The 25,971-nt window shown below is 38.8% G+C and overlaps 1 protein-coding gene across 4 annotated transcripts in view; it reads left to right on the forward strand.

Annotated features, from left to right (window-relative positions):
* Window positions 1-24,807, forward strand: part of FBLN1 (fibulin 1) — a 90,001-nt gene extending 65,194 nt beyond the window's left edge. For 2 of the 4 annotated variants that reach the window (XM_082780261.1, XM_082780260.1), the window contains exons 16-17: window positions 1,526-1,657; window positions 23,152-24,336. In XM_082780261.1, coding sequence (XP_082636387.1) covers window positions 1,526-1,657; window positions 23,152-23,291 — 272 coding nt within the window. In that variant the 3' untranslated portion in view covers window positions 23,292-24,336. Of the gene's footprint in view, window positions 1-1,525; window positions 1,658-23,151 lie in introns of all 4 variants that reach the window. The other 2 variants (XM_082780262.1, XM_082780258.1) reach the window with 2 other exon arrangements.
* Window positions 24,808-25,971: the final 1,164 nt, after the last annotated feature.

Raw genomic sequence — 25,971 nt, forward strand, 5'->3', positions numbered from 1 at the left:
AGTACTCTGATTTGCTGACTTTTGACCTATGAAAAAATAGTGTTACTTTTAAAAATATAAAATAAAAGAAGGGAAATTCCTATAAAATAAAGGAAGGGAAGGACTGGCCAGAAAGCTTTTAGGCATCCTAGTGAGCAGCTGCTCAGTTGTACAAAGGGAGTTTACCAACCCAACATGGTGCACTTTGATGGACATATTTGCATATTTCTTCAGCTTCTTCAGCCTCTGCGGTCTCTGTGAGCCTTCAAGTCCTGCAATTTCAGAAGGACCACACTCACTTTGCTTAGTTCACATATAAATTTACAGATTGAGAGACAATTTTTGCTACTTGGCATTTGTATTCACTTTCTGGTGCCTTCTTTGGGGATTGCCTACATATCCAGAGGTGGGATGACTGCCTTCACCTCAGCTTCTCTAATGCAACGTATTTCATGATGAAGGTACAGGGAGAGAAGAAGGGGAGGGAGGGTGGGAAGATTAGTTTGGAAAAGTTTTTAAAGATCTTAAATCCCTGTTTCTGATCCACCCAGAGTCTCAGCTTTGCTTCCTGAGGAAGCTGTTCTAAATGAGAGCCAAAGCTGACTCTTCATTTTTCTATCAGTCACTCTCAACCCCTTCCAGGCTGAAGAAGTAGGGCAAGAGACATCACAGTTGTTGTTCATATAGGAACAATTTAACCACCAATAGCATGGATGAATAGAGCTGCTGTATATTGCAGCAGGCTTGTTTCAGGCCTTAGCTGGCCCTACATCACAGAGAATGGAGGAATGCCCCATAGCCACTTTTACTCCCATACACACCCTGTCAGCTTTACCAGGTGTACTGGCAGCAGAGCTAAGGATTTGGCCCAGGATGCTTACCAAACAGTTCCCTCATTAGTCCATTGTGGTTTAATAAAACAAGATGAGGCTTAGTAATCTGAGAGTAATACCAGAGCCCAAAGTTGTTCTTTAATTCAGTGCATGGCCTTGGGTGAATTCTTACAGCTCCATGGTTTAGTTTCATCATCTGTAGAGCAAGGATAATAATATTAATAATAATACTTACCTCCTTCACAAGAAGCTTGAAAACTAACCTAAATCCCTCCTCCAACACTGAAAAGGACTCTACAATTTGTAACGTCAATACTTTGTGCAACTGCCTAAGGGAATCAGAGTTCAGGGGTCTATCTGTTTCGTCCCCCTCCACTCCCTACCCTGTGGATACTTAGTGTTGTCATTTCTATGTACATGCTAGAAGTCTGACTGATTTCTGAGTGTTGTTTCTGGACTGCAAAGTAGCAGTGTTTTGGCTTCAGGGCTTCTTAGATGCTGCAGGAGGAGAAAATAAATCTATCTGAATGTTCTCTTCCTGCAAAAGTTCTTTCTTTTCTGTTCTAAAAGACAAACTCTCCAAGGGAAAGGCAAGGGAATATTTGTCCTCCACTGCCTTTGTGGACAAGTCATTCTGGGTCAAATGATTTTTTTTTTTTCCAGTGATATTTTCACTACTTCTCAGAACATTCTGTGATACCTTTTATTTGCAGAGATTATTTTTCTTCGTGCTATCACACCTACATATCCAGCCAACCAGGCAGATATCATATTTGACATAACAGAAGGAAATTTAAGAGATTCCTTTGATATCATCAAGCGTTACATGGATGGTATGACAGTGGGTGAGTAGACTGTTTTCTGCTTACAGTACACTTTCTTGTCTCAATAGTATTATAGAACAAGGTCAAAGATTTTGATTTTCAAAGCCTGTATTGATTGACACCTTGATTTTCAAGCCTGTATTGATTTAAAATTCTCCCTCTCCAGTCCAATATGCCTAATTTGAATTTACATCACCTTTTTTTTTTTTTTTAATTCAAAACACCAGAGGCCAAACTTTAATTTGAGAAGTATTTTGACTTTTTTTTTTCAGAATTAATTTTTATTACCAATGCAAATGGCTTAGCTTTAAAATTATGGTGTTTGTCCATTACAATCAAACCAAATATAAAATATGTAGTGTGTCAACAAAGACACTGTAAATTTAATTAACGGTTCTTTCATGTTTAAACAGCACGGCATCAATTTTTTGGATAATAATTAAATCTTTATAGCAGGACTAATTTACTGAATCTGTTCCCTGTTTTGATATTAAATGACAGCCTTGTTCAGTTTTAAATAAATATCTTTCTGTTGAGGATAAAATGGATCTGTCACACACTGTGGTTTAGAAGAAACTTAAAAAGGAGTTTTACCTGTGTATGTGGGTCATGCGCTAGACCTGCATCTCATCACATAGGAGGGAAGGTCTGCAACACAACCTGGGGTCATACCTTCTGGTAGGTTTCTTTCAGAGCAAGGCTCTTTGGCAGGATATAATGCATACTGTGTGAAGCAGCATGTAATCCATCTCACGTATCTAGTATACTACACGTGTGCATACAGAAATGTATTTACAGTGTTTACCGTAGCTTGGCTCTCACTCTGGGACCCAACATACCCATGAGTGGCTGGCAAATGATGTGAAGATCACAGAGCAGGAGCAGGTCCCAGCTGCTCTGCCCCATGTGAATCACTAGTGCAGGGGCAGGGGAATATTCTGTGATTCTCATGCTCAGAGGATGAATATGCTGGGTCTGGCTTATTGTAAAGTATTATTTGATTGCTCTTTATTCATGTTTATTTATGAAAATAAAGGACCGCAGTTGCCAGTGAAGGCTTGTGCTTCGTGACATGAATGTGCACGTTCTGCTCAGGTTTATACATGTGTTTTTGGGCTTCCTAGCAAGATTTGTCTGGATGGAAAGAAAAATCGTTGCTGTGCTTTAGTTTTGTGAAGAAGCCATATTTAGTGCGATCTGAAGGTGGCACTGTTGCATTTTAGAAGCGTGATTGTATAGTGTCAGCTGTGCAAAGCTTTTATGAACTGTAGATAAAAATCGTAAGTCATTAGGTTTATATTTCTTTCTTTATCAAACAGAAGTATACGTGTGAATGCTGAGAAAGACGGAGAGTCTGTTAAAGCAGGATGATAAGATTACAAATTTCAGGTATTGGGTTGATTCTTTAAAAGAGTATAAATGTTATCAGATCCCACAGTAGTTAGAGTAGCTTGCTTTTCATGCTGTGTGCTTCGTTCTGTCTAAAATAAGAAAGAAGGATGTGTTTCAAAATTTGACTGGCCAAGGCATTTGCCTGGGGGAAACGTTTCCATTCTGAATAATAGGACTGCCTGTCAATGGTATTTTACTTTGTAAACTAGATATATACCTCACAGTGTTAGGAGAGAAAGGATATTCTTTTGTACCAGGCTGAAAGGATATGATATATGGCTAAGTACATTCCCATCTCTGTAAAAGAATTGGGCAATGTTTTCTTCACCTCAGTTCCCCCATGTGCAACATGGAGATGATAAAACATGCCTACTACTGTCTTAATTAATTCTTGTATGTAAGAGTTTTAATTAATTCCTTTATGTAAAAGTACCTTGAGATTAATGGATGGAAGTTGCAAAGTAAACTGCCTGCAGTTTTTTTTTTCTGCCTGCAGCAGAAATGGAAAAGGAAAAACAAAACAAAAACCCAACTGATATTACTTGGAGGGGCAAGGGATCAGGACAGCATGTTGTATGTGTGAAATTAGGATTGCAAATAATTCTTCCAGCAGCAGTTCTGCTGCTCCCATCATAATATCGTTTTTCTTTTTGTTAATAATCAGAATGTTAGGTGTTCCCATAAAAATGCTGGGAAATTTTCAAGACAAATAAGTAAGATGGGATCCTAGTCCACAGAATTCACAAAGTGAGTCCCTTTTATAAAGAAAAGAGAAGGGCTTGTATAAGGATGGAATGAGAGGAAGGACGTAGGTGATATCAGAAAGATTTATTGGTTGTACCATTAAATTTTAAAAACATAAGAACTGTGGGGATGTAACATAAGAACTCTAGCAGAGAAAATGTCCAGCTAGCCCAGTAACCAGTGTCCAACATGGGCCAGTAATGGACAGGTATAGTGGAATCGTTCTCCAAAGATAATGGTCCAACTGCTGTAATCATCAGTTTATATGTTTCTGGGAGTACACATCTGGACTGCCTAATGACACATTATGGATATATTCCTCTTGAATCTGTTCAGTCTCTTTTTAAGACTTTTTTTTTTTTTTTTTCTGCTGATAATAAAACTTAGATGCATGGGTAAAAATACTAATAAGCATGTTTAATATTCTGTTGTAATATTTCAGGAGAAAAGGCCAGTGTAACAAAGCTATTTTATCTGCTAATGGAAATTAAATCACCATTAGGTGACCCTTCTCTACAAGAGTAAACACAGAAAGCCTCTACAGGAGTGTGTTTTTTTTTAAAGAAAAGACATCAACTAGCTCAGAGAGAGATGAAATACATAAGAGCATATGGAAAAAGCAGGCAAATATGTACTAGTCTTACTGAAAGAGCTGAGTATAATAAACTCTGACTTGATTTTAGAACAGAGGAAACCAACAAAGGGATTCAAAGAAAGGAGGGAACACTGGTAAGAGGGGGAGAAAAGACAGATAAAACAACTATGAAGATGTTCTTACAGAAGTCTTTCATTTTTAGAATGTTTTTGCTAGTTTATCACAAACAAGGAGAGAGATGACTGCTTAAGAAGGAACTGCACCTAGGCTGTGCTTATGTGAATGGAAAAGAACAAGGTGCAGAAACAAGAAAAAGTGTAACATAAAAAATGTGAAAAGGTGCAGCAGATTTCTTTTGGCAATGGTTTAGAGAAGAGGAAGAGCTGTTAAAGACGGAGTTTCTGAAGGAAAGTGAGAACTTAGGCATTGATAGAGAATCGTGGAGTGAAGAGAGTCAGCTCATCAATTTTAGCTCTTATACTATTAAGCTGACACCGAGACATCAGGGAGAAGATGTTAGAGAAATTGAGAAGTATGTAGGGTTGGATGGAGAATGTCTGTCAGCCTGGTTTGTGACTTTTTGGTGGTGTTGAGGAGATGGGAGCTGAGGTCATACAAAAAGATGAGGATGTTTAGGAGCAGGTTGTGAGGAAGGAAAAAGAACACTAGCAATGGAGGGAAGAGCTGCCCCAGGGGAGGGTTAGAAAAAGAAAGAACAAGGTCTCCCAAAGGAGACATAGAAAGAATAGCCACTGAGGTACGAGCAGAAAGAGGCAAGGACAGTACTGCAAAATCTAAGAAAGAAAATACATCAAATGGGAATCAATGACCATCAGTATCAGATATGGAGGAGCCAGAAGAAGTAAGCAAAGACTACAAAAAAGTGACAGTGCCACCCTACAGAAAGAGTCTTACAATGGAACAGAAGGAACAAAAGCCAGCCTGCTGGAATGGCAGTGTGTAGACTTCATGCAAGCTGAAAAAATAAAAGAACTGAGCAAACAGCTGCCTCCGATATTTCTACCCAACTGTATTAAAGATACTGAACTCCATGCTTCCATTGTTCAAAACGTTGCGTAAACTCTCTGTTGCCTGGTGTGGTTACAGGCCAAGATGGCACTGAATACAATAGATACAACGTAAGGTTAACAACTGCACATCACTTATTAGCATGGGCAAGAGAAAAACAGAAGTGCAGACCTATTCATTTTTTTTAAAGCTTTTATAGACTTTTCACTGCATTCCTCCTTTAACCAGCTGTCAGTGAAAAATGAAGAATGCATTTTCAACCTGCACAAAAATGTCCTATTAATGCCTAAGGTATTATCAAGTACTATAAAACATTTTCCCCCTCAGCTACACATTCATTTCCTTGGGTGACTGTAATACCACCTTGTAGTCTGTTAGGCTTCAGGAAGGTTTTAAAATTTCTTAATACAGCTAAAAGTAGTGCTGATAGATTGAAATCTTCCCCATCACATTTGATACTAACTTAAGTATATATTCTTCTTGCCTATGAAGCAGAATGATACTATTCTTAGCAAAAACACCCAGAGCCAGTACAATTAGAAAATTTCGGTTGTACCTGTAGAGGTTCTCAGGGGTGTTGTGCTAGTGCTTGAATACGTTGGTATCCAGTTACTTATAATTTTACAGATATGCAATACTGCTCTCCATTGCTCTTGTTATATACAGGCATTCATATTTTTCAAATCATTCTGTTGCAGCAGGTACAACTCATGCATTGTGTTAATGATTTAGTTTTTCATCTTTCAAACAGATCTAGGATTTGTGTTGTGCCCTATACATATAAAACTTACTGTTTGCTTAAAGTTATCATTTGAGGAAATTGAATTTATCATAGTGCCTATCATTTAAATGCTTCTTCTGCCACTCAGAAAGCAAAGAAAACTGAAATCATTGCAAGTGGCAATGATTTCAGTTACAGTTGCAAGGATTCCACTGCTAACTCTGTCCTGTCTTCCTAGGCTCTTTTCCATGCATATTAATTCATGATGTTACTGTTGAACCATTACAGAAAGTGTCTGAACTGCTGTTATTGCAACAACGGATTTATTAGTAGTCTTATTTTTACTGTGGTACCATGATCATTTAGTATAGTCCAGAGGCTGGACAGAGACTTTAAAAAATGAGCAGAAGGTAAACCAAAACAGATGGTAAAAGAAACTGTGCTTGTAGGATCCGATACTGGTTGTGGGTGGGAGAAGGAAACTGAAGTCTTATTTGACTTTTAGGCAAACCTGCCCTTAGCACAGGGATAGTTCCGTAACTCACAAGCAATCTGGCCATTCCCAAACACAGCAAAGTCTTTTCAGAGTCTGCCACACACGTTTGTGTGGCCTGATGTTAAATTCAGAGTCTCTGGGTTGCAAAAGATGTGTTCTAAACTTAGTCAGTGGGCCCACTCTGCAGTGCTGGGCAAGTACCTTCACACTTCTCTCTACTTCTCCTGTATGCTGTTTCTCTAGGCTCTTTACCTGTGGGCCAGAAGCTGACTGGCTCATACTGTGTGTACAGCATTTAGCGTAATGAGATCCTCAGACTGATCTGGGCTTTCTCACGTGGCAGCAATGCTGAAAGTAGCAGTTCACCTACAGTTGCTTTTCTGTGATAAAATGGAACCTGGCTAAAGGCAGAGCAGGGGTGCCCAGGAGAGCTTCACTGTTTGCAGGGGCAAGGATTTCAGCACATACGTTATCTCCCCTTGTGGATACTCTTACTATAAAGTAAGCAACAATAGCCACCTTTTGTCTGACTATAATGTCATTAGCATGAAATGACAATGGTGTCTGGCAATACAAAATCAATGCTGTCCAGTCATTCACAGCAAGAACATAGAGCAGTGGCATAATTCAGCAGGTTTTTAGACAGGCTCTTGCAGCCTTACATTAAAAAAGACACAGTCCCTTTCAGTACCTTTGTTCTGGTTTCAGCCAGGCTTGTCCTCTTCACAAGAGGAGCCCCTCAGTGAAGAATATCTTTTGATTTTTTTTCTATGCCAGGTTGCTCTGTTGAAATTAGTAGCTACGCATTTGCGACTAGGGTGCCCAGAAGCCATTTGGTAATGGGAAACCTAGATTTATTGCCTGAACCTGCCCTTTTGGGATGCTGCTGACTGCACTGTGCTGTAGTCAAATCTCTCAACACTCTCCTCCCTTCCAGAAAAAAATGTCAGGCTGAAGAGCTCTTCTGGAGGCAATCCAGGAGGTGAATTTTCATTTTGCATCTGAGAAACACTGAAGGTGCTTTTCTGGTGAGAATGAGTCTCATGCTTGAGCAAGATAGCCTTCCAAGTGCCAGAGTTCTCTCTATCACATTACAAGTATCTGATTAATCACATTTTCTTCCCTGATCAATATTCATTTCACCCCTTGGGTGGGAAGATGTAACTATTACAAAAACATTCATCCACACCATGTTCGGTTACAGTTTCCATAAAGCCAGCAGACAAATAAATCATACTGCAACTCTGAGTAAATTTTGTGAGCTGTATCATGAAGTCAGGAGTCAGAGACCTGTTTTTCTGAGGAACTTGAAGTATGAAATATGTGTGACTCAATCAGCTGCTTCTGTGGCTGCTCCTGAGTTTGTGTGTTGATAGCAGGCATCTCATTCCTGCAGTAGTGCCTACGCCCAATAGAAGCTGGAGACAGAAGATAAGAAATTTGAAATATATTGTAAATCTTTCCCTGTATGATGCACAGATGCATGGCTCACTTAAAAAGAACGCCTTTATTTCTACAGGGGTCAAATGTGGTGAAACGATCCCTTATTTCAGCCTTATTTTGAGAATTTAGTTAGGGATTAACACACATTAAGATTCAGAAAGCTTCCTGCAGCAGAAATTCTGCAAACAACACCAGCAGAGCTGTCGCCTCTAGGTGATGACTGAGCAGCTATCTAAAGGCTTTCATGTCAAATCCTCAGGATTAGGTACTTTTTCTTCCTTGGTAAATTGAATCACAGAACCACATTATGCTGGGTGCCATAATGTGGCTCTTTGCCAAGGAATGCTTAGGGTTACAGTAATTAATTGCCCAGGTGTCATGGATATGCTACTGTATCAAAGGTTGGCTGAAACTGAGTAATGTGGTAGTGGGACAAGGTAGGGTAAACTCAGCCACCCTCCCTAAATGGAGGAACTGTATGTATGTTAAGCACTCAGGTATTACTGTGATGGGCACTAAACCCTGCATAAATAAGATTGTGGAAACAAAGTATCAGAAAGCTGACATATGTGATTTTGAATGTTTTGCACATTTGGCATGGAAGATTTTCCACCTGTTTTTGTAATACATAAGATTCTTATACTATGCAAAGCACGTTGCATTCTCAGAGATGGAATAGGAAGGATTAAAATATCTATGGTGGAAACTATTTTTTAATGAGACTACTTCAAGTACAGTTATTGCATTTTAGGCATGAGTGATTTCGCAGCATTGTCAACATTAAAACCCATTGCGAGGTTTGGCTGGAAGGCAAGCCAGAGATCTGAAAGCACTTCAAGTTTGCCAAACCAAGATAAGAGCACATCTCTCTGAAGTTATTTGGTATCCTTAATAAAGATCATAGTATTTGTAAACTAGCCAAACCTCAGTAAAATCAAAGGTTGTTTTTAATTCTTTCATAACACCAAGGCTTCCTATGATCCAACATGACAGATAATAGCTTTGAAAATATTTACCATTTGTTTCTGGCCAAAAATGTATTAATACCATGAGGCCTCTTTATTGGCTTTTTATTTGATGCATTTCAGCAATCAAAGCTTTCTAGAGAAGCTCAAGTGTTAATGAAATTCAACTTTTTTGGGTGGTTGAAGGATAGCATTTATAATAAATTGAACCCTGAATTTCTAATCTGTTGAGTAAGGCTAATCAAAAAGATCCTGTTTCCTTAGGTACCTGCTGAAACGTAACTCCTGTGATGTAGTTTCCTTTTTCATTTTCCTTTCTTCAGAGGTGGAACGAAAGGCTGAAAAAGAAGCAGATTTAAACAGTTTTAGCTACATTAAATGACAACCTGTACTCTAGGTGAAAAGTTCAGAGATCATGAGTACCTGGACACAATTATACACACAATTATTATATTTAGGCGCAATTATTTGAGCAGACTTTAAATGAGAACTTTGTGTTTACATGTTTTATAAATGATTAGTGTGATCAATAGATACTATGAACATGTTAGATATGTGAGCAATAGGCATCGCTTGTGGTCACAAGCACAAGCTCTCATAGTTACACTGCTCTCTTTTTCTGAAGGGTGTCTTGCCCTACATCTGATCCTCCTTTACGCCTCTTGGAAAAGGATATGGTATAACTCTGAGCTCTGCTGTTAAGTAGCAGTTGTTGAATTGATTTGTGAACATAGACATTTTGCTGGAACTGAAGATAACATGCCAATACAGTCAACATTGCACCAACTGGACATAAGTCGTTAGGAGTCCTGTTTATGCCATTGGTGCAATATTCACTGTTGTGGTACCTAAATTGCCATTGCCTTTCTGTTCCATAATAGGGAGTGTTGGAGTTGTATTAAGTGATCTGGAGTTCTGTTGATGCTCAAAAGGAAAAATCTTCTTTCCACATCTGAAAAAACAAACAAACAAACAAAAAAAAAAACAAACACAACAAACACTTCAGCATTTTCCCTGTTTTCTGCATTAGAGCTTGTATAGCAATCTTCTGTTTTATTTTTCAGGGTGGAGGATATAGCAGGACCACTATTTTTTGATCACCTTAAACCATTTAACTACTTAAACCATTTAACCACTTAAACCATGAAATTGCCACGAGTGTCATATGACTTATGTATGTGTAATTGTATGTGTCCAAACTAACTTTTAAAGCATTTTATAAACACTTGTTTGCTCAACAGTTGAAAATTAGTCCATTTTCTTATGAAACTGAATAAAGATCTGGAACGTTAATGTTTGAAAAGCATGTTTTTCAAAATCTTGGCTCCAGATACTTCAGCAAAGATTTGTATAGCTTCACTCCTGTGAAGCAGTTCTGCATCAGCATGGAAACCTTGTTAACATCCAACTCTAAATCTAATTCTCTAAATCTATGATTTTATGAAATGCTCACAATCGAACTTGAATGAAGGTCTAACTCACAATGCTATGAGGGCTATACACTTCAAAGCAAGAGGAAATCTTTTTCAGTACTTGTATTTTGATTAATGAGTTTTCTGAATCCTTTAACCATATTTATGTTTGTCAGGTGTGGCAGTTCCAGGATTAATGATATCTTCAGAGCTATTTTTCTGTATATGGTTTGATGCCTGCAGTGATGATTACCAAGAAGTATTTCATTTTCCAAAGAACAGCCACTTATTAATAAAGCAGATTATATCTGAAACTACAGAGCACCACATAGCAGGAGTCTACATTGTTATTGTCACAAATAATCGAGAGAAATATAGATAGCTTTCACAAAAAAAAAAAAAAAAAAAAAAAAAAAGATAAAAAATAAAAAGGACTGTTAAGCATTTGAAAGATGGAGGAATCTAAGGTGTGCATTAACTATCTGAAGTCAGCAGACATCTGGTGGTCTGGGAAATACCTGCAATTTGACAGCTAGATTGTGCCTTTAGGCACAGTCATGAACTAGAGAGGAGTGGAGGAACATACTGCCTGTGAGACTGTCTGTAGAGGCACAGCCTCCTGCTGTGAAGGGCAATGAGAAGGGCTTCTAAAAGTACATCAGCAACAAAAAGATTAGGAAAAATGGGGGCCACCTGCTGAATGGGGCAGAAGATCTGGTGACAGAGGACATGGAGAAAGCCTAAGTATTCAGTGCCTTCTTTGCCTTATTCTTTAATTATAAGACTCACTTTTAGGAGTCCCAGGACCCTCAGAACAATTGGAAGGTCTGAATCAAGAAAAACTCACCGTTTTTGAAGGAGGATTAGGTTAGGGAACATTCATACTAACTGGACATACACAAGCCCATGTGAGTTGATGGGCTGCAGCTACTAGTGCTGAAGGAACTGATGGCATTGTGAAGCCACTCTCAGTTATCTTTGAAAGACTTTGGTAATCAAGGGAAATTCCTGAAGACTGAAAGAGAGCAAATGTCACTCTTTCTCTTCTGTAATAGAAGGGCAAGAGGAAGGTCCACAGGTCAGTCACCTTAATCCCCGGGAAGAGGGTGGACAAGTCCAACTGGAAAACATTTCCAAACGTATTAAGGACAAGAAGGTGATTGGAAGAAGTCTGCAAGGGTTTATGAAGGGCAAATCATGCCTAACAACCTGCTGTCTTTGAAGAGATTACTGGATTAATGCATGAGAGGAAAAGAGTACATGTTGCTTATCTTGACTTTAGTGAGGCTTTCAACTCTTGTCTCCTTTAACAATCTCATAGGCAACCTGAGGTAGTGTGGACTAGATAAGCAATGAGGTGGTTTGAAAGACAGCTGCACCACCAGGCTTGAAAGGTTGTGTTCAGCAGCACAAAGTCCAGCTGGTAGCCAGTTACCAGTGGTGTATCTGAGGGGTCAGTAACTGGGGCCAATACTGTTTAACATCTTCATTAATCAATTGGATAGTGGGACAAGAGTGCTCCTTAAGAGGTCTGAAGAGGACACAAAACTATGAGGAGTGGCTGATAAGCCACAGGGTTGGATTTCCATGCAGAGGGACCTTGTCAGGCTGTGGAAATGGGCTGACAGAAATCTCATGAAGTTCAGCAAAGGGAAGTGCAAAGTCCTGCCTCTGGGCTGGAATAACCCCATGCATCAGTACGTGCTGGAGGCTGACCAGATGGAAAGCTCTGTGAGAAAGACCTGTGTGTCCTGGTGGACACCGAGTTGATCATGAGCCAAAGGCAGCCAATGGCTTCCTGGGATGCATTAGGATCCTGTTGTCAGCAGGTTGAAGGAGGTAATCCTTCCCCTCCGCTCTGTTAAGTCACATCTGGAGTGCTGTGTCCTGTTCTGGGCTTTCTGGTGCAAGGAAGACATGGACATATTGAAGAGAGTCCAAGAGAAGGAAGGTGCTGAAGAGGATTAAGGCACTGGAGCATCTGCCATATGAGGAAAGGCTGAGAGCTGGAATGGAACTGTCTGGCTCATAGAGAATCTGATTGATGTGATGGGAGGCAATAAAGAAGATAGATCCAGAGTCTTTTCAGTGGTGTTGGTTGAAATGGCAAGAGTTAAAGGGCACAAACTGAAATACAACAAATTCCACTTAAACATAAGGTAAAAGTTGTTTGTTTGTTTGTTTGTTTTTTTAATTATTATTTATTAATTTATTTATTACTGTGAAGGTGGTTGAACACTGGAACAGGTTGCACAGAGTTTTGGAGTCTCCATACTTGGAAGTATTCAAAAACTGACTGGATACATCCCAGAGTAACATGCTGTAGGTGAATGTGCTTTGAGCAAAGGCTTGTACTAGAAAATCTTCAGAAGTGCCTTCCATTCTCAATTACTCTTTGATTCTGATAGTGGTGATGTTGAAACCATGACATGACTGGATTGCTATGAAATAAAATGTTTTGCAGTTTTTACCAAATGCAGTAAGACATTCCCTAATGTGCAATGTTTAAAACATTATATTTTCAAGGATTGGATACGTAAACGAATTATCCAACAGATAATTCACTTGCTTCTCCCCTGGCATAGTATAGGTCAGTAAGTACTGTAGTAACTATGTTGACAAGTAATTTAAACACTGAAAATCATTACTTTGGCATAGCCTTTTGGAATAAAGAGATGCTTCTAGGAAAGGAATTTAATTATACCTTAACTTATGCAGATCCCCAAAGATTTTGACAGAAAAAACAGACAAACAAAAAAAAACACTGGATAATATAGCCTAAACTATATATTTTCTGTTTGTGACCAGGCTGTCAATTGGTTTTCAACTTTATTAATGAAGTTTATGTATTTGTAATGAATATTGAATAAGAAATAACTTTTTTTTTTTCCTTACAGATCTCAACATGACTTCTTTGAAATTAAGTCTATAGAGTCAAAAAGCAATTTGGCTGTATAGTTTCGGCTTCACACTATAGATATGTATTTACATGTTGTAGACTGATATAGTCTATAGTATTCAAGCCTAACCTGCAACTCACTGTCTATGGTTTGATCCAAGGAAGCATTTATTTATGGCTGGACTGTTTTTTTCTTGCTCATTTCTGGAATGATCCTATCAACACTGCCTTTTAAAATAGCCACTGCAATGTTCATTTCTCTAGCCCTAAACTTCCTAATTGCCTGAACATCTCTTTTGGAACTATGACTAGGGTCATACGCGGATGCATCTGAGATGTTACTCTTAATTTCAAAAATCTTGGACAGCAGTATAAAGCAAGAGGCCTTGAGGAGAAAAGCAAATTTAAAATTATAGTTTAGGATCTTGCATTAACATGAGGAGATCAGTGTTCTTGTATTGCTTAAGGGAAACTCATAAGTGTGCTTTTCCCCTACAAGAAATTGTTCATTGCACATTAATGCTAATTTGAAGATGTTTGGGACAAGTTTCCTTTAATAGCATTGCAATGGCTTTAAGTTCCAGGAGGCTGAGATAACCTTTCTGCTTCACTCCTGCAACATCCACAAGGGCTTAAATAAGTTTTCTAGCATTAAGAGAGAGCCTATGTATTTAATCTCATACTCCTGTGGCTTGACACAGGCTAGCAGCCTATTTAAAGGCTACTTTTGTGATTTCAAAAGATCCATTCCTTAGAAAAGGGTAGTTACTGTTGTGTTGTGGCAGCTAGGGCTGTTCATTTCTGACAAGCCTGTACAAAGGACCAGAGGGGTTTTTGTGAAGAAAAGGAGTTAGAGATCTAGAAATAGCCAAAAGTAGCACTTCAGAACACAGGCTGAGATAATTTGGAAGTTCTTATAAAGCCCAATAAGTAAGCTGAGTTTCAGCTGAGGTTAGGCTCTGGCTTGACAGCTCTCATTTCCTGTATTCTCTCTATTGTACTTGAGTTTTTCCAAATTAGTCATTTAATGTTCCAAGTGTCCATTTCAATCACATGGGAAATAGGTAGAGGAAAAATGGTAAGATGTTTTATGCATCATTGAAAACTCTCTCTTGTAGGTGTCACTAGCAGCTCATCCCAAATGTTCGATCAGAAAAGTGATAGCACTAACTCTCACCATATAATAGCATATTTTCTTGAAGAATCTTACTGTATTTTTTTCAAAGAGGACACGTTGTGATGGACTTCAGCTTTCACTTACAATCACATCTGTAGACTCATAACCTGAGGATTAGGAAATATAGGAGAAAAAATAATTTGCTTGTGCTCTTTAGCATTTTACACAGGATTTTATTTATCTCACAGATAATCTCTGAGTTTCTCTGAGTGAGAAACGAGTGTATTGCTACCAAAACATCACACATTCTGCATGAGAAAGCTATACATTTTTCTGTCCTAGTATGTGTTCCTACCTCTCACCTGTTAAGCCTCATACCCTGCTCAGCTTTTCAGTCATGCTCTCCTGCCTGTCTTGCTGGCTTATGCTTGACTAGGAATTTCTGGGGATCTCAGAGCAAGGGAGCCAGTGAAACAGGCCGTGCAACAGGGACAAAGAAACGTCATCACACATAAGAATTACCAAGAGGATCCTATGAGATTCTTTAGCTTTCCCCAGTCCTCAGACCCTTTGCCATCTATGACTATTTTACAATGCAGATGATATTAACATTCTTATGGAACAATATTCCACACAATAATTCACATCATATTTCATATACTAAATTGCACTTAATTCTAACTAATGCAAAAAATAAATATATTTTTAATATGGTCAGTAAGTAGTTCCACTTCCAGTAGAATGAATGAAGACTAACTCTTGATTGTTGTGTCATTTTCTGCTTTCTGGAATTTAATTTTAATAATGCATGGACAGGTTGCAAATGCACATACACAAATACTAGCTGTGAGTGGTTATTTTGAAGGAAAAGTGAACAATGAGATATGCTCAGACTTGCTTGTCTGCCTTTGGTATTTCAAATATACATCCCATCCTTTTTATTTTAGATAACTCTTTACACTTTGTTTCTCTTTAAATAGATCTCAAAAAAAAAAAAAAAAAAAGTGTTTTGTTCCATTTAGGGTTGGATTAGTATGTTCACTGTAGAATAATGATTCAGAAAAGTGAATTGTTCTTTTTTTCACTAGTTCATGCTCCCTCAGTAATTCCCCACAATCCATATAAAGTTTAGTCAGTTTGTGGTCAGTTTTTAGCTGACCACAAATCATAGAAGTAAGCAATGTAAATACATATATATAGTTATATATATTTAATATATATTTTATTTATATTTATGTATTTATATTATAGATTGTTTTGCTACTATTTTATTTTAATATATATATAAAATAAATCTTTATAGATATTTACATTTATATATATATATATATTAGCAAATTTTCCTGAATAAATCATTTATTTCCAGAAAAATTGGCTAAATTAGTAGTTGCCTATAATGTCAAGTGTGAAGTCTTGTTTTAATGAAAATGAAAATGAGGTAATGTTGTTGGGTTCAACCAACAGTAAAAAGCTGCATTTCTTTGTTAAGTTGCCACCTGAGAAGAATCACAGAAAGGAGGCTGTATGCTTGTTATGAGCACAAAGAGGAAAAAAAAACACAAAACAAACAAACAAAAAAAAATGTAGTTTTGTCACTGTCCTTTGGCATGTGATGACCAGAACAAAACAATGTAGCCGTTACCCTGTGTATGAGGAAAAGCATGGGAAGGTGGTAAAAGGAAAAGAGGTCTTGTGCTTGTTACTTAATACAAAGCTTGCAATGTGTTTGAGGGGATTGATCACATTTTTGATAACTGTGTTTATGTACATTCCTGAGCATAGCCCACGGGTTATTTGGAAGAACAGCTTTTGATTTGGCAGTAGTTTTGGTTGTTTATACATACACAGATACATATGCCTGCATATGCATATGCAGATAAGGCAAGAGGTTTACTTCAGCACATCCCCTCTTCCAGCAGTCATCACGTACAGCTGCCCAGTAATCAGCTGTCCCTAGTGCCTCTCCCTCCAGCTTCTGATCCTTTGCTCCCCCCCCACTAACACTTCTGTGCTTGACTTTTTGAGTGTCCTTAAAAGTTTATCTGAGAATTTCTTTTTGAGGAGCAGCACTTTTAAAGGGCTGCAACTTCTTTCTGTACTCTGTTCTATGCTACAGTTTCAAACATTTGAATAGAATCACAAATTTTTCCCCATGGAAAATCTTTCAGTCTTCACCTCTGGAACAGAAAACATACCATGATGCATTCTCTCCTAAAACAGTTTTTCTAGTGGCAATGTGAAAATAAGCTTCATGCTTGCTGCTTCTGCTTTGCTTTCTGGCAAAGTATGGAGATCCCTGCTAGAAGAACTTTCTCTGGAGAAAATGCAAATGCAGTGTTCTGCAAGTGGTGTAAGGAACACGATGATCCAGATTCAGTGCATGTGTAATTTCTACAGATTTTGTGGTTAGCAGTGAAAAAAAAAATCTAAAACAAAGTATTTTAAGGAGTGTTGCAAGTGCTCTTCTGGCATGTTGGGCAGTGAGCTTAGCACAGAAATCAGAATCCGGAGTCTGGATTTCTGGAAACCAGACACTAATCCATGATACTGCAGGGACTTGTCATCCCGAATGGGTTAATGTGCTAACAAAACAGAAGTGCTTCTCCTGAGTTCAAAATGGAGCTTATTAGCAAATTGGCTGTATAATGTAAAGATACAAGCAGAAACCAGACACAGAGGTGAATTGCCTGAGGGTGCCACATATTTCAAAGCAGAGAAATGTAATGATATCTTAAAGGGGTATGGACAAGCCAAAGAATACCTGTGGCATCTGATTACAATAATAGAAATTCTGCTGAAAAGCTTAGGAAGATTAACAATATTAACCTTGCTGTCTTATTTTTCCTGTATACTTTGATAAACAGAGCCTCAGTAATCCAGTGATGGTGTCTCTAAGATACTGGTTATTGTCGTTATTTTCACTCGAAAAAAAATATTACTTATTATTTAGGTTAGTGTCTTCACTATATATGATGCTTTACAAGAAGAATACCTTCATTAAAAGTGACATGCTTTTACCTTAGACAAAGTTGAAATGCAACATGAAGGGAGATGAAACAGAGTAAGAGAACAGCTAAATGTGTTAATTACAGAGCTTTAGAAGTTCTGGGCCATGGTCAGACAATCACTGCAGAAATAACTGTGACATCCAAAAACATACTGCAATTCAAGCTGAGGTTGTTGCTCAAACAGGTCAGCAGATGGAAAGGATTGGTGTAGATCCTATTTCCAATACAGGCAAAGTGAGCAAGAAAAAGAGTTATTGTTGTTTTCTAAACGGAGAAGGTCAGCAAGCCATGAAAATACCCAAACAGATTTGGTATGGGTAATAACATCTCTGCTCAGCTAACAAAAAAGCAAAACAAATAAGCTGGAGCTGATGGAAAATAATCTGCCTGGCCTGTGGCATTTTGGCTTTTCTGTAGGCTGAGTCTGTGTTTGGGTCACAGATTTTGAACAGAAGAGGATAAACAGCAACAGCAGCACATCAGACTTGACTGTAACAGCACTCTCTTAAGTATACCTATAGACAGACATTCAAGATTTATGACACATGGGATTCAGCAGCAGTGAGAATCTGCTTTGACTTTTGTCATTGAGCCATAGAGACATTAGCAGCGACATCCCATGATAGTTTGGTCTGTAAAAGCACAATGGTGTACTAGTAGTATATGTATATGTTATACGTAGCTCAGGAGGTGCATGCAAATGTAGTGACCACCTATGTTAGCTTTGAGAACTTTGCAATACCATTGGCTGCATTGAATAACACACCTGAACCTTCAACATTCCCATGTAATCAGAGCCATTTTGTTCATTTATTAGCAGTTATTTACCCAGTTTTATATATAATCTTTTTCTTCTATAGGCAAAGGTTATTTTTTTTTGGTGTGTGCAAAACACCGATCTAGTTGAAAACTGATTGTGTTAAAAAAGTGTGGGTGAACTTGCTTAAATAAATTCACTCTGTTTACCAACTGTAGAGTCTGCAGCTTTGCTCCCAGAGAACACCAGCTGATCTTGATGCTTGAGAGCACCCTGTTTTCAGGTCACTTAATGAGTATCACCATTCTACATGTCTGGCATTCTACAGAGAATAACTCATAGGATAGCGTGCACTGCTACAGTAATCCAGGACCATATCCCAGTCTGCGGGTATCCCCATGTAACCTCTAACTGGCTCCATCTGGCTACTTTGCTTTCAGATTGGTAAAAAAAAAGACTGAACAGTCCCGTATCAGTCAGCCTTTCCTAGCAGGAGAGATTCTTCAGTCCCTTAATCATCTTTGTGACCCTATGTTGTACTCTCTCCAGTAGCTCAATGTCTGTCCTGTACTGGGGAGCCCAGGCCTGGTCACAGCCTCATCTATGTGGACTTAGCAATGCTGGATAGATGGGATCAATTCCCTTGACCTGCTGGCAGTGGTTTGCTTAATGCAGCCCAGGATACCATTGGCCTTCTTTGCAGCAAGGGCACGTTGCTGGCTCATGTTCAACTTGATGTCTACCAGGACCTCCATGTCTTTCCCTGCCTGGCTGTGTTCCAGCTGGTCGGCTGCCAGCACGTACTAGTGCCTGGGGCTGTTCCTCCCAGGGGGCAGGATGTTGCTCTTCTTATTTAACTTCATGAGGTTCCTATTGGCTCAGTATTGACCCCTGGGGTACCCTGCTAGTTACAACTGGACTAGTCCAACTGGACTTTGGGCCACTGATCACCACCCTCTGGGCCTGCTCATTCAGTCAGTTTTCAGTCTACCTCACTGTCTGCTCATCCAGTCCATACTTCACGGCCTTTCTGTGAGGTTCCTTAGGAAGACAGCATCAAAAGCTTTACTGATGTCCAGGCTGACATTATATACTGCTCTTCCCTCATCTACCAGGCCAGTCCTTTCATCATAGAAACTTATCAAGCTGGTCAAGCATTCAATCAAGCATAACTTCCCCTCGGTACTCCTGATAATTTTCTTTTCAGTACATTTAAAAGCTGTAACCTTCCTATTACTATAAAGTTATGTTTTTGTACTTAAAGTTCAGCTAAAAATGCTGAAGGAGCACAAATTGGGACCCAGCATTCATCTGACAAAAGACATAGTAGAACAGCATGTTTATGCAAATGTTGCTGTAACTGAAAAATCCACTTCACTTAAAAACATCCAGAATTATTATATGTGCCATCTTCAAATGGATCCTCTGTTAAACACTTTATAGATACTCACTGATTCATTCAGCCATACTTCATGTACTGGGCCTGAGTGAAACGTTTTAAAACTCCTATTTTTGTGAGAGAAGGCACAAGGCACTACTGGCCTTGTCTGGGTCTGGGCTAGTTGTGCCTCCCTAGTACCTGACAACTGGCACAAGACATTAGAGAATCAGAGGCATTAGAGAATTACAGGTAGCATTAAAAGGCAGCAGCACATTACAGCAGGTGATCTTTAATGGCATTACTGAGACCTAGGACCATTGTAACAGGATCACTGGGAACTAAATAAATATGCAGCCAAGTTTCAGGCTCTGAGCAGCTTTGTTGCATGGCTTCCATTTATGTTTGTCCTTGAGTTTGGCTGAGAAAAAAAGCTCAGGTTTTACATTCTGGCATTCATCACCAAAAAATATAGAATTGGGAGCTCTTAATGAGTTAGTCTTGAAAAGGTGAAAATCATGTGTTCCTCCATATGCATTTGTCTCACAGAACATTTCAGGGTTTTCCTTCCTTCCTTCCTTCCTTCCTTCCTTCCTTCCTTCCTTCCTTCCTTCCTTCCTTCCTTCCTTCCTTCCTTCCTTCCTTCCTTCCTTCCTTCCTTCCCTTCCTTTTCTTCCTTCCTTCCTTCCTTCCTTCCTTCCTTCCTTCCTTCCTTCCTTTCCTTCCTTCCTTCCTTCCTTTCCTTCCTTCCTTCCTTCCTTCCTTCCTTCCTTCCTTCCTTCCTTCCTTCCTTCCTTCCTTCCTTCCTTTCCTTCCTTCCTTCTTTCCTTCCTTCCTTCCTTCCTTCCTTCCTTCCTTCCTTCCTTCCTTCCTTCCTTCCTTCCTTTCCTTCCTTCCTTCTTTCCTTCCTTCCTTCCTTCCTTCCTTCCTTCCTTCCTTCCTTCCTTCCTTCCTTCCTTCCTTCCTTCCTTCCTTTTCTTCCTTCCTTCCTTCCTTCCTTCCTTCCTTCCTTCCTTCCTTCCTTCCTTCCTTCCTTTCCTTCCTTCCTTCCTTCCTTCCTTCCTTCCTTCCTTTCCTTCCTTCCTCCCTCCCTTCCTTCCTTCCTTCCTTCCTTCCTTCCTTCCTTCCTTCCTTCCTTCCTTCCTTCCTTCCTTCCTTCCTTCCTTCCTTCCTTCCTTCCTTCCTTCTTTCCTTCCTTCCTTCCTTCCTTCCTTCCTTCCTTCCTTCCTTCCTTCCTTCCTTCCTTCCTTCCTTCCTTCCTTCCTTCCTTCCTTTTCTGTGTGCCTGACATCATTTCTGAACATATCAGTAAAGGAAATTGCTGCACATTTAGAATAACAGCAGCTTTATATGCATGCTGTAGCACACACCCATCTGACTGCATCATCCTATTTATTTATTAGGAGAGAGGAAAGAATCCTTCTGGAATGGTGTTTTGAGATTCATTTCAGGACAATCTAGGACATTGGCACAACAAACTGCATAAATCAATATTGTGACAGTATTTTGTTTCCTTACACATTCCTTCAATTCATTGCTTCAATGTAGCCGTCTTAACATGCATTTGCTTCCTAGACCAGCAGTAAGCTTGATTTTGAAACTGCAGCAAAAAGTATTGGGTAAAAAAGCACTGCCCCATGAAACATAATTGTTAGACCTTCACAACAGAAATTCCTTTTTTTTTCTTCCTACTAGCAGGGTGCATCCAAATAAGAATGAGAAAGTTACTAAATGCTTTGAAGGCTATATCAATAGTGTATGGACAAATCCTGCACTGTATACCTGCTTACACTGTACCAGCCTGAGTAGAACTGCATCACATCAGAAAAAAAATATACAGTTTGTAATCCCCCTTCTAGACAGAGTAGAGCAAGAAAATGTAGAGCATTATAAAAAGATTGCTAAATGCAACCAGCAACCTGTGTCATCTGAGGCTTGGTGATTACTACATGAGACCATAACAGGGTGGGTTAAACAAATTGCCAGTACTGAGCGATTCCAATGCTGCATGTTTCTGTGGTTGTCAGTTAAAGCAGTGCCTGCTATAATGTGATGTATTGTTAGCAAAATGCTTTAAATGCTACCCTGAAGGGAGGGCAATTTAAGTGAGGCTTTTATTTTTCAATATATCATCTGCAAAGCCCAGTAGTTTTTATAAGGTTCAGGAGAGTGGCCAAGAAAACAAAAAACAATGTGTACATATAGAAGTATATATATGTGTGTATGTGTGTGTATGCATGTACATATAAATTGCAGGGGAAAAATGCTTAGAAAGTGTATGCATCGAATATGGCAAGCAAAGTGAATGTGATGAAAAGTTTGCAGTTTTACTGCATGCTGAAGATATTAGTTGGTATTTAAACAGGAAAAAACTGTAATGTCTTCACTGCCCTGGAAAAAGGACTTTCTTTTGTGTAGGTCTGAAGATTTAATGCTGTTCTTTTTAGCCACATTTGTCAAGAGCCCGAGGACTTATCGAAGTCCCTGTGGCCCAGACAGGCTTCTCCCATATCCTGCCCAGAGTTGAGGAGCCCCATTTCAGCTTCAGTTCCTGCTGGTCTTCAGCTTCATCACAGCCATGGGTCCTCTTGTCCTGAACTCGGACCCATGTTTTGACTCCCTGCCTTGACTTTGGCCCTGTGTAATCTCCATGAACTTGCCCGGTGATCTGGACTTTTGCTTGAAGCTGGTTGCCCCCTGGCCTGCCTTGCTGCCCAGCTGGGACAGTGGGACAAGTCCTGGCTGGAGAAGACCTCTCCTGTGGGCCCTGTGAAGCCCCCACCACTCCCAGCCCCAGTGGTCCCTCACCTGCTGCATGCCAGCACAGGGCCTCCTCCAGGTAAAACAACCTGAAGGACTGGAGCTCTGAAACATGCAGTTCACTTCTTACCACTTCCTTCCTTATTATCAGGCCCTGATGTTGCTGAGGAAGCAGCCACCATCCATATGCGGAATGATGCTGTGATACTCCCCCTTTCCTCATTAAACCGACCTGCTTTTCTTTCCAGTGTTTCCTGTGCAGTTTTGCACCAGCAATATGACACACTAACAATTTACAAATTAGTGTCATTTGCTGTTTATGTGGAGCATGTTGATTGTATTGTTCCGTTGTAATTACCATTACAACTGATTTCTACTTTTCCAAGTGGAATGAGGTTCACAACACAATACCAAAAATTGCATGGCATTCCCAGATGTGGGTGTTGTTGTACTCCTCAGGATAATGTGGATGTTGGCTGAAGAAAGCTTACAGACTTTATTTCTTTGAATTAAGAATTAAAAAATAATTAAAAAAAAAAAAAGAATTTCCTGACAATAGCAACATTTTAGTGCTATTTCTAGATTTTTAGCAAGGTATTTTGATTCAAAAGTTATATCTAGTTTTATTTCACAAGCTTTCTTTCATGTTATTTACCGATCGAGTAGATAAAGTAACATTCCTTCAGCTATACTGAAAATGAAAGGGAGTTTTTCTCTTGCTGAAGTGAAACAGGCTATAGCTCATCCAAAACTATTTGATTTTCTTATTAATGTCAGCAACCTCTTTCTATCCCAACAGGTGTTGTGCGCCAGGTACGGCCCATTGTTGGACCTTTCCATGCCATCCTGAAACTGGAGATGAACTACGTCATGGGCGGGGTGGTATCTCATCGTAATATTGTCAATGTTCACATCTTTGTCTCTGAGTACTGGTTCTGAGAGAGCTTTTAAAATCCCAGACAAGGAAGCTGCTCCAACTTAAGTCATTACCACAAACTATTACGTCATATACTTGTTTGTAAAACCCAATAGTGGTTCTTGTTTTATTTTTAAATATTTGTTTTATAGTTTAAGACAAATAGCAAGCTATTATGTTGATTAAACATAGGGTGGGGCAAATTAAGTGAGCTGATTTAGTTGTGTGTATAAATAAGTAGTGTGTAAAAGTGTTCAACTGCCTAGAGAAATTTAAAACTTTTCTAAATGTTTAGGCAGATCTTAACTATTGCTCCTTGGCCTGATAAACAAAGCAACTAAGGATGTGGAACAAAATACATGTCAGAATTCACTGGGATGAATATATGGTATCTTTGGATGGAAGAAGTTTGGTAAGGGCTAGTTATTTCACCACAATGTGAGTTACCTTAAAGGAGTTAGATTGTCAGAAAGTGCTGAATATTCACTTTTAGGCTCCAGTAAGATAACTCTGAACAGGCACCCATAATTACTAATCATTTCTGAAAAGTGTAGCCTTGATATTTAAAAAGAGCCGTCCAGCTATGGCTACAAGAGGAAGTACAAAAAAAATAGAAATAGCAGGAGACTAACAACCTGTTGCACATATTAAAAAATTACTCATTTTTTGTACTTGTTATTTGTTTGTAAAATTATGTTTGATTCTAATTAAACAAATACCTCTCTTTGAAATTAGCCTGTTACTGAAACTCAAACCTGTATCTCCTGTCTATTGTAGAGGAAAGCTTGACACCTTTTTAAAATTGGTAATAAGATTAGCATGTTAAGCTATACACTTCCTATGCACCAAACCACGGCACATGTAATAAGATAATGAAACTCTCACAAATAAATGATTTTTTTTAATGTATTTTCTGAGCATCAAAGTAATACATCTTTTTAGTATAGAACAGAAAATAAATAGCTTTATGTTTCTGTTTTCTGTGTTTGTTAAGATACAAGAAAATAAAGCCAGATCAGAAGTATGCTATTCTGCTTAATAGGAAAAAAAAAAAAAAAAAAAAAAAAAAAAAAAAGTATAATATACAAAAATATATATCCTATAAGCAAATGAATTATATGTGTATATTACGCATTCCCCACTCAAAATAGTTTGCTAGTTTGGTCATTAGTGGCACTAGGCATTTGCTTCTTTCCTTTATACAAAAGCCTCTGAAGCTAAAGGGAATCTTTCCATTGGCCTGAGTGATATTTGAGTTAGACTAAAGAAGACCATCCACTCTGATCCATTGCAAATAAAAGGACATAGCAACTTTACTGTATACATACAGACTTCTTCATGCAGTTCTCTGTGGCAGGGAAAATTCCTTGCCTCCAGCTTTCTTGTTCTATAAATTAAGATTTTATGGTAACACATTCTCATAACTAAATGTTAACTAAAAAATACCCTCTCTACAGTATTTGGTTCTCCACTTACCAAGCATCCCGAACCCATACATAGCCTTGTTTTTAGAATATCACAGAATCACAGAATCACAGAATTTCTAGGTTGGAAGAGACCTCAAGATCATCGAGTCCAACCTCTGACCTAACACTAACAGTCCCCACTAAACCATATCCCTAAGCTCTACATCTAAACGTCTTTTAAAGACTTCCAGGGATGGTGGCTCCACCACTTCCCTGGGCAGCCTGTTCCAATGTCTAACAACCCTTTCGGTAAAGAAGTTCTTCCTAACATCCAGCCTAAAACTCCCCTGGATCAACTTAAGCCCATTCCCCCTCATCCTGTCACCAGGCACGTGGGAGAACAGACCAACCCCCACCTCGCTACAGCCTCCCTTGAGGTACCTATAGAGAGTGATAAGGTCGCCCCCAGCTCAAAATGGTTCAAGTGTTTTTCAGTGTATGACTCTACAGTGCATATGATTTCACTAAATATTTACCATATTTGAGTAGAAAAATGCTGTGAAGCCAATACATTGTAGCAGGTGACCTTCATCATTCAACATGGAAATTTTGGAAATCTCCAAATTATAAGAAGTACTGTTGACTTCAGGGATTAATAGCCTAGGTAATTCTGATTTAGACAGGAAATAAAAAACAGTATTTTATTAAATTATGCTAACAGACTACAAGAAAAGGAGGATGGAAGATTCCCATTAAATTGTCAAGTTCTTTTTCTTGCCAGTAGAGGAAAACTAAGTAGCTCTAGTCCCAAAAATATAAAAACTCTTTCCATCTGATTTTCTAGACTGTAATTTGTGATCCTTTATTTCCCCTGTAAGTGGTATTTAGTTGCAGTGGAAAGAACTTTGGGACAGCAGAAATCTAATTTTAGGGTCAATCTGATGAACAAAATAGTTTACTTTTTTTTTCTTCTTCTTCTTTTCTGTAAAGAAGAAACCACACACCACCCAACACGTACACCTCTTCCCTTCTGTCTGCATTTTTGAGTAAAAATAGGATAGAAAAATGATTACCGCTACCTCCTGGAAATTTTTTTTTCTGCATTGTTCCAAATAACATTTGAGAATTGATTTTTAAATAGTCCTGCTGTCTTATGAGAACTTTCATCCAGCAGATGATCCTATGTTTTGTGTATAATCAAAAATGGAGCGAGTGCTTAGTGCCATGGTCACTCTGACATGTCCTAACTTTTAATAGAGCAGCATAGAAAAACAGGATAGAAAAATTAAATAATATT

Source organism: Aythya marila (assembly GCF_965140915.1).
Source record: "Aythya marila genome assembly, chromosome: 1".
Taxonomy (NCBI): domain Eukaryota; kingdom Metazoa; phylum Chordata; class Aves; order Anseriformes; family Anatidae; genus Aythya; species Aythya marila.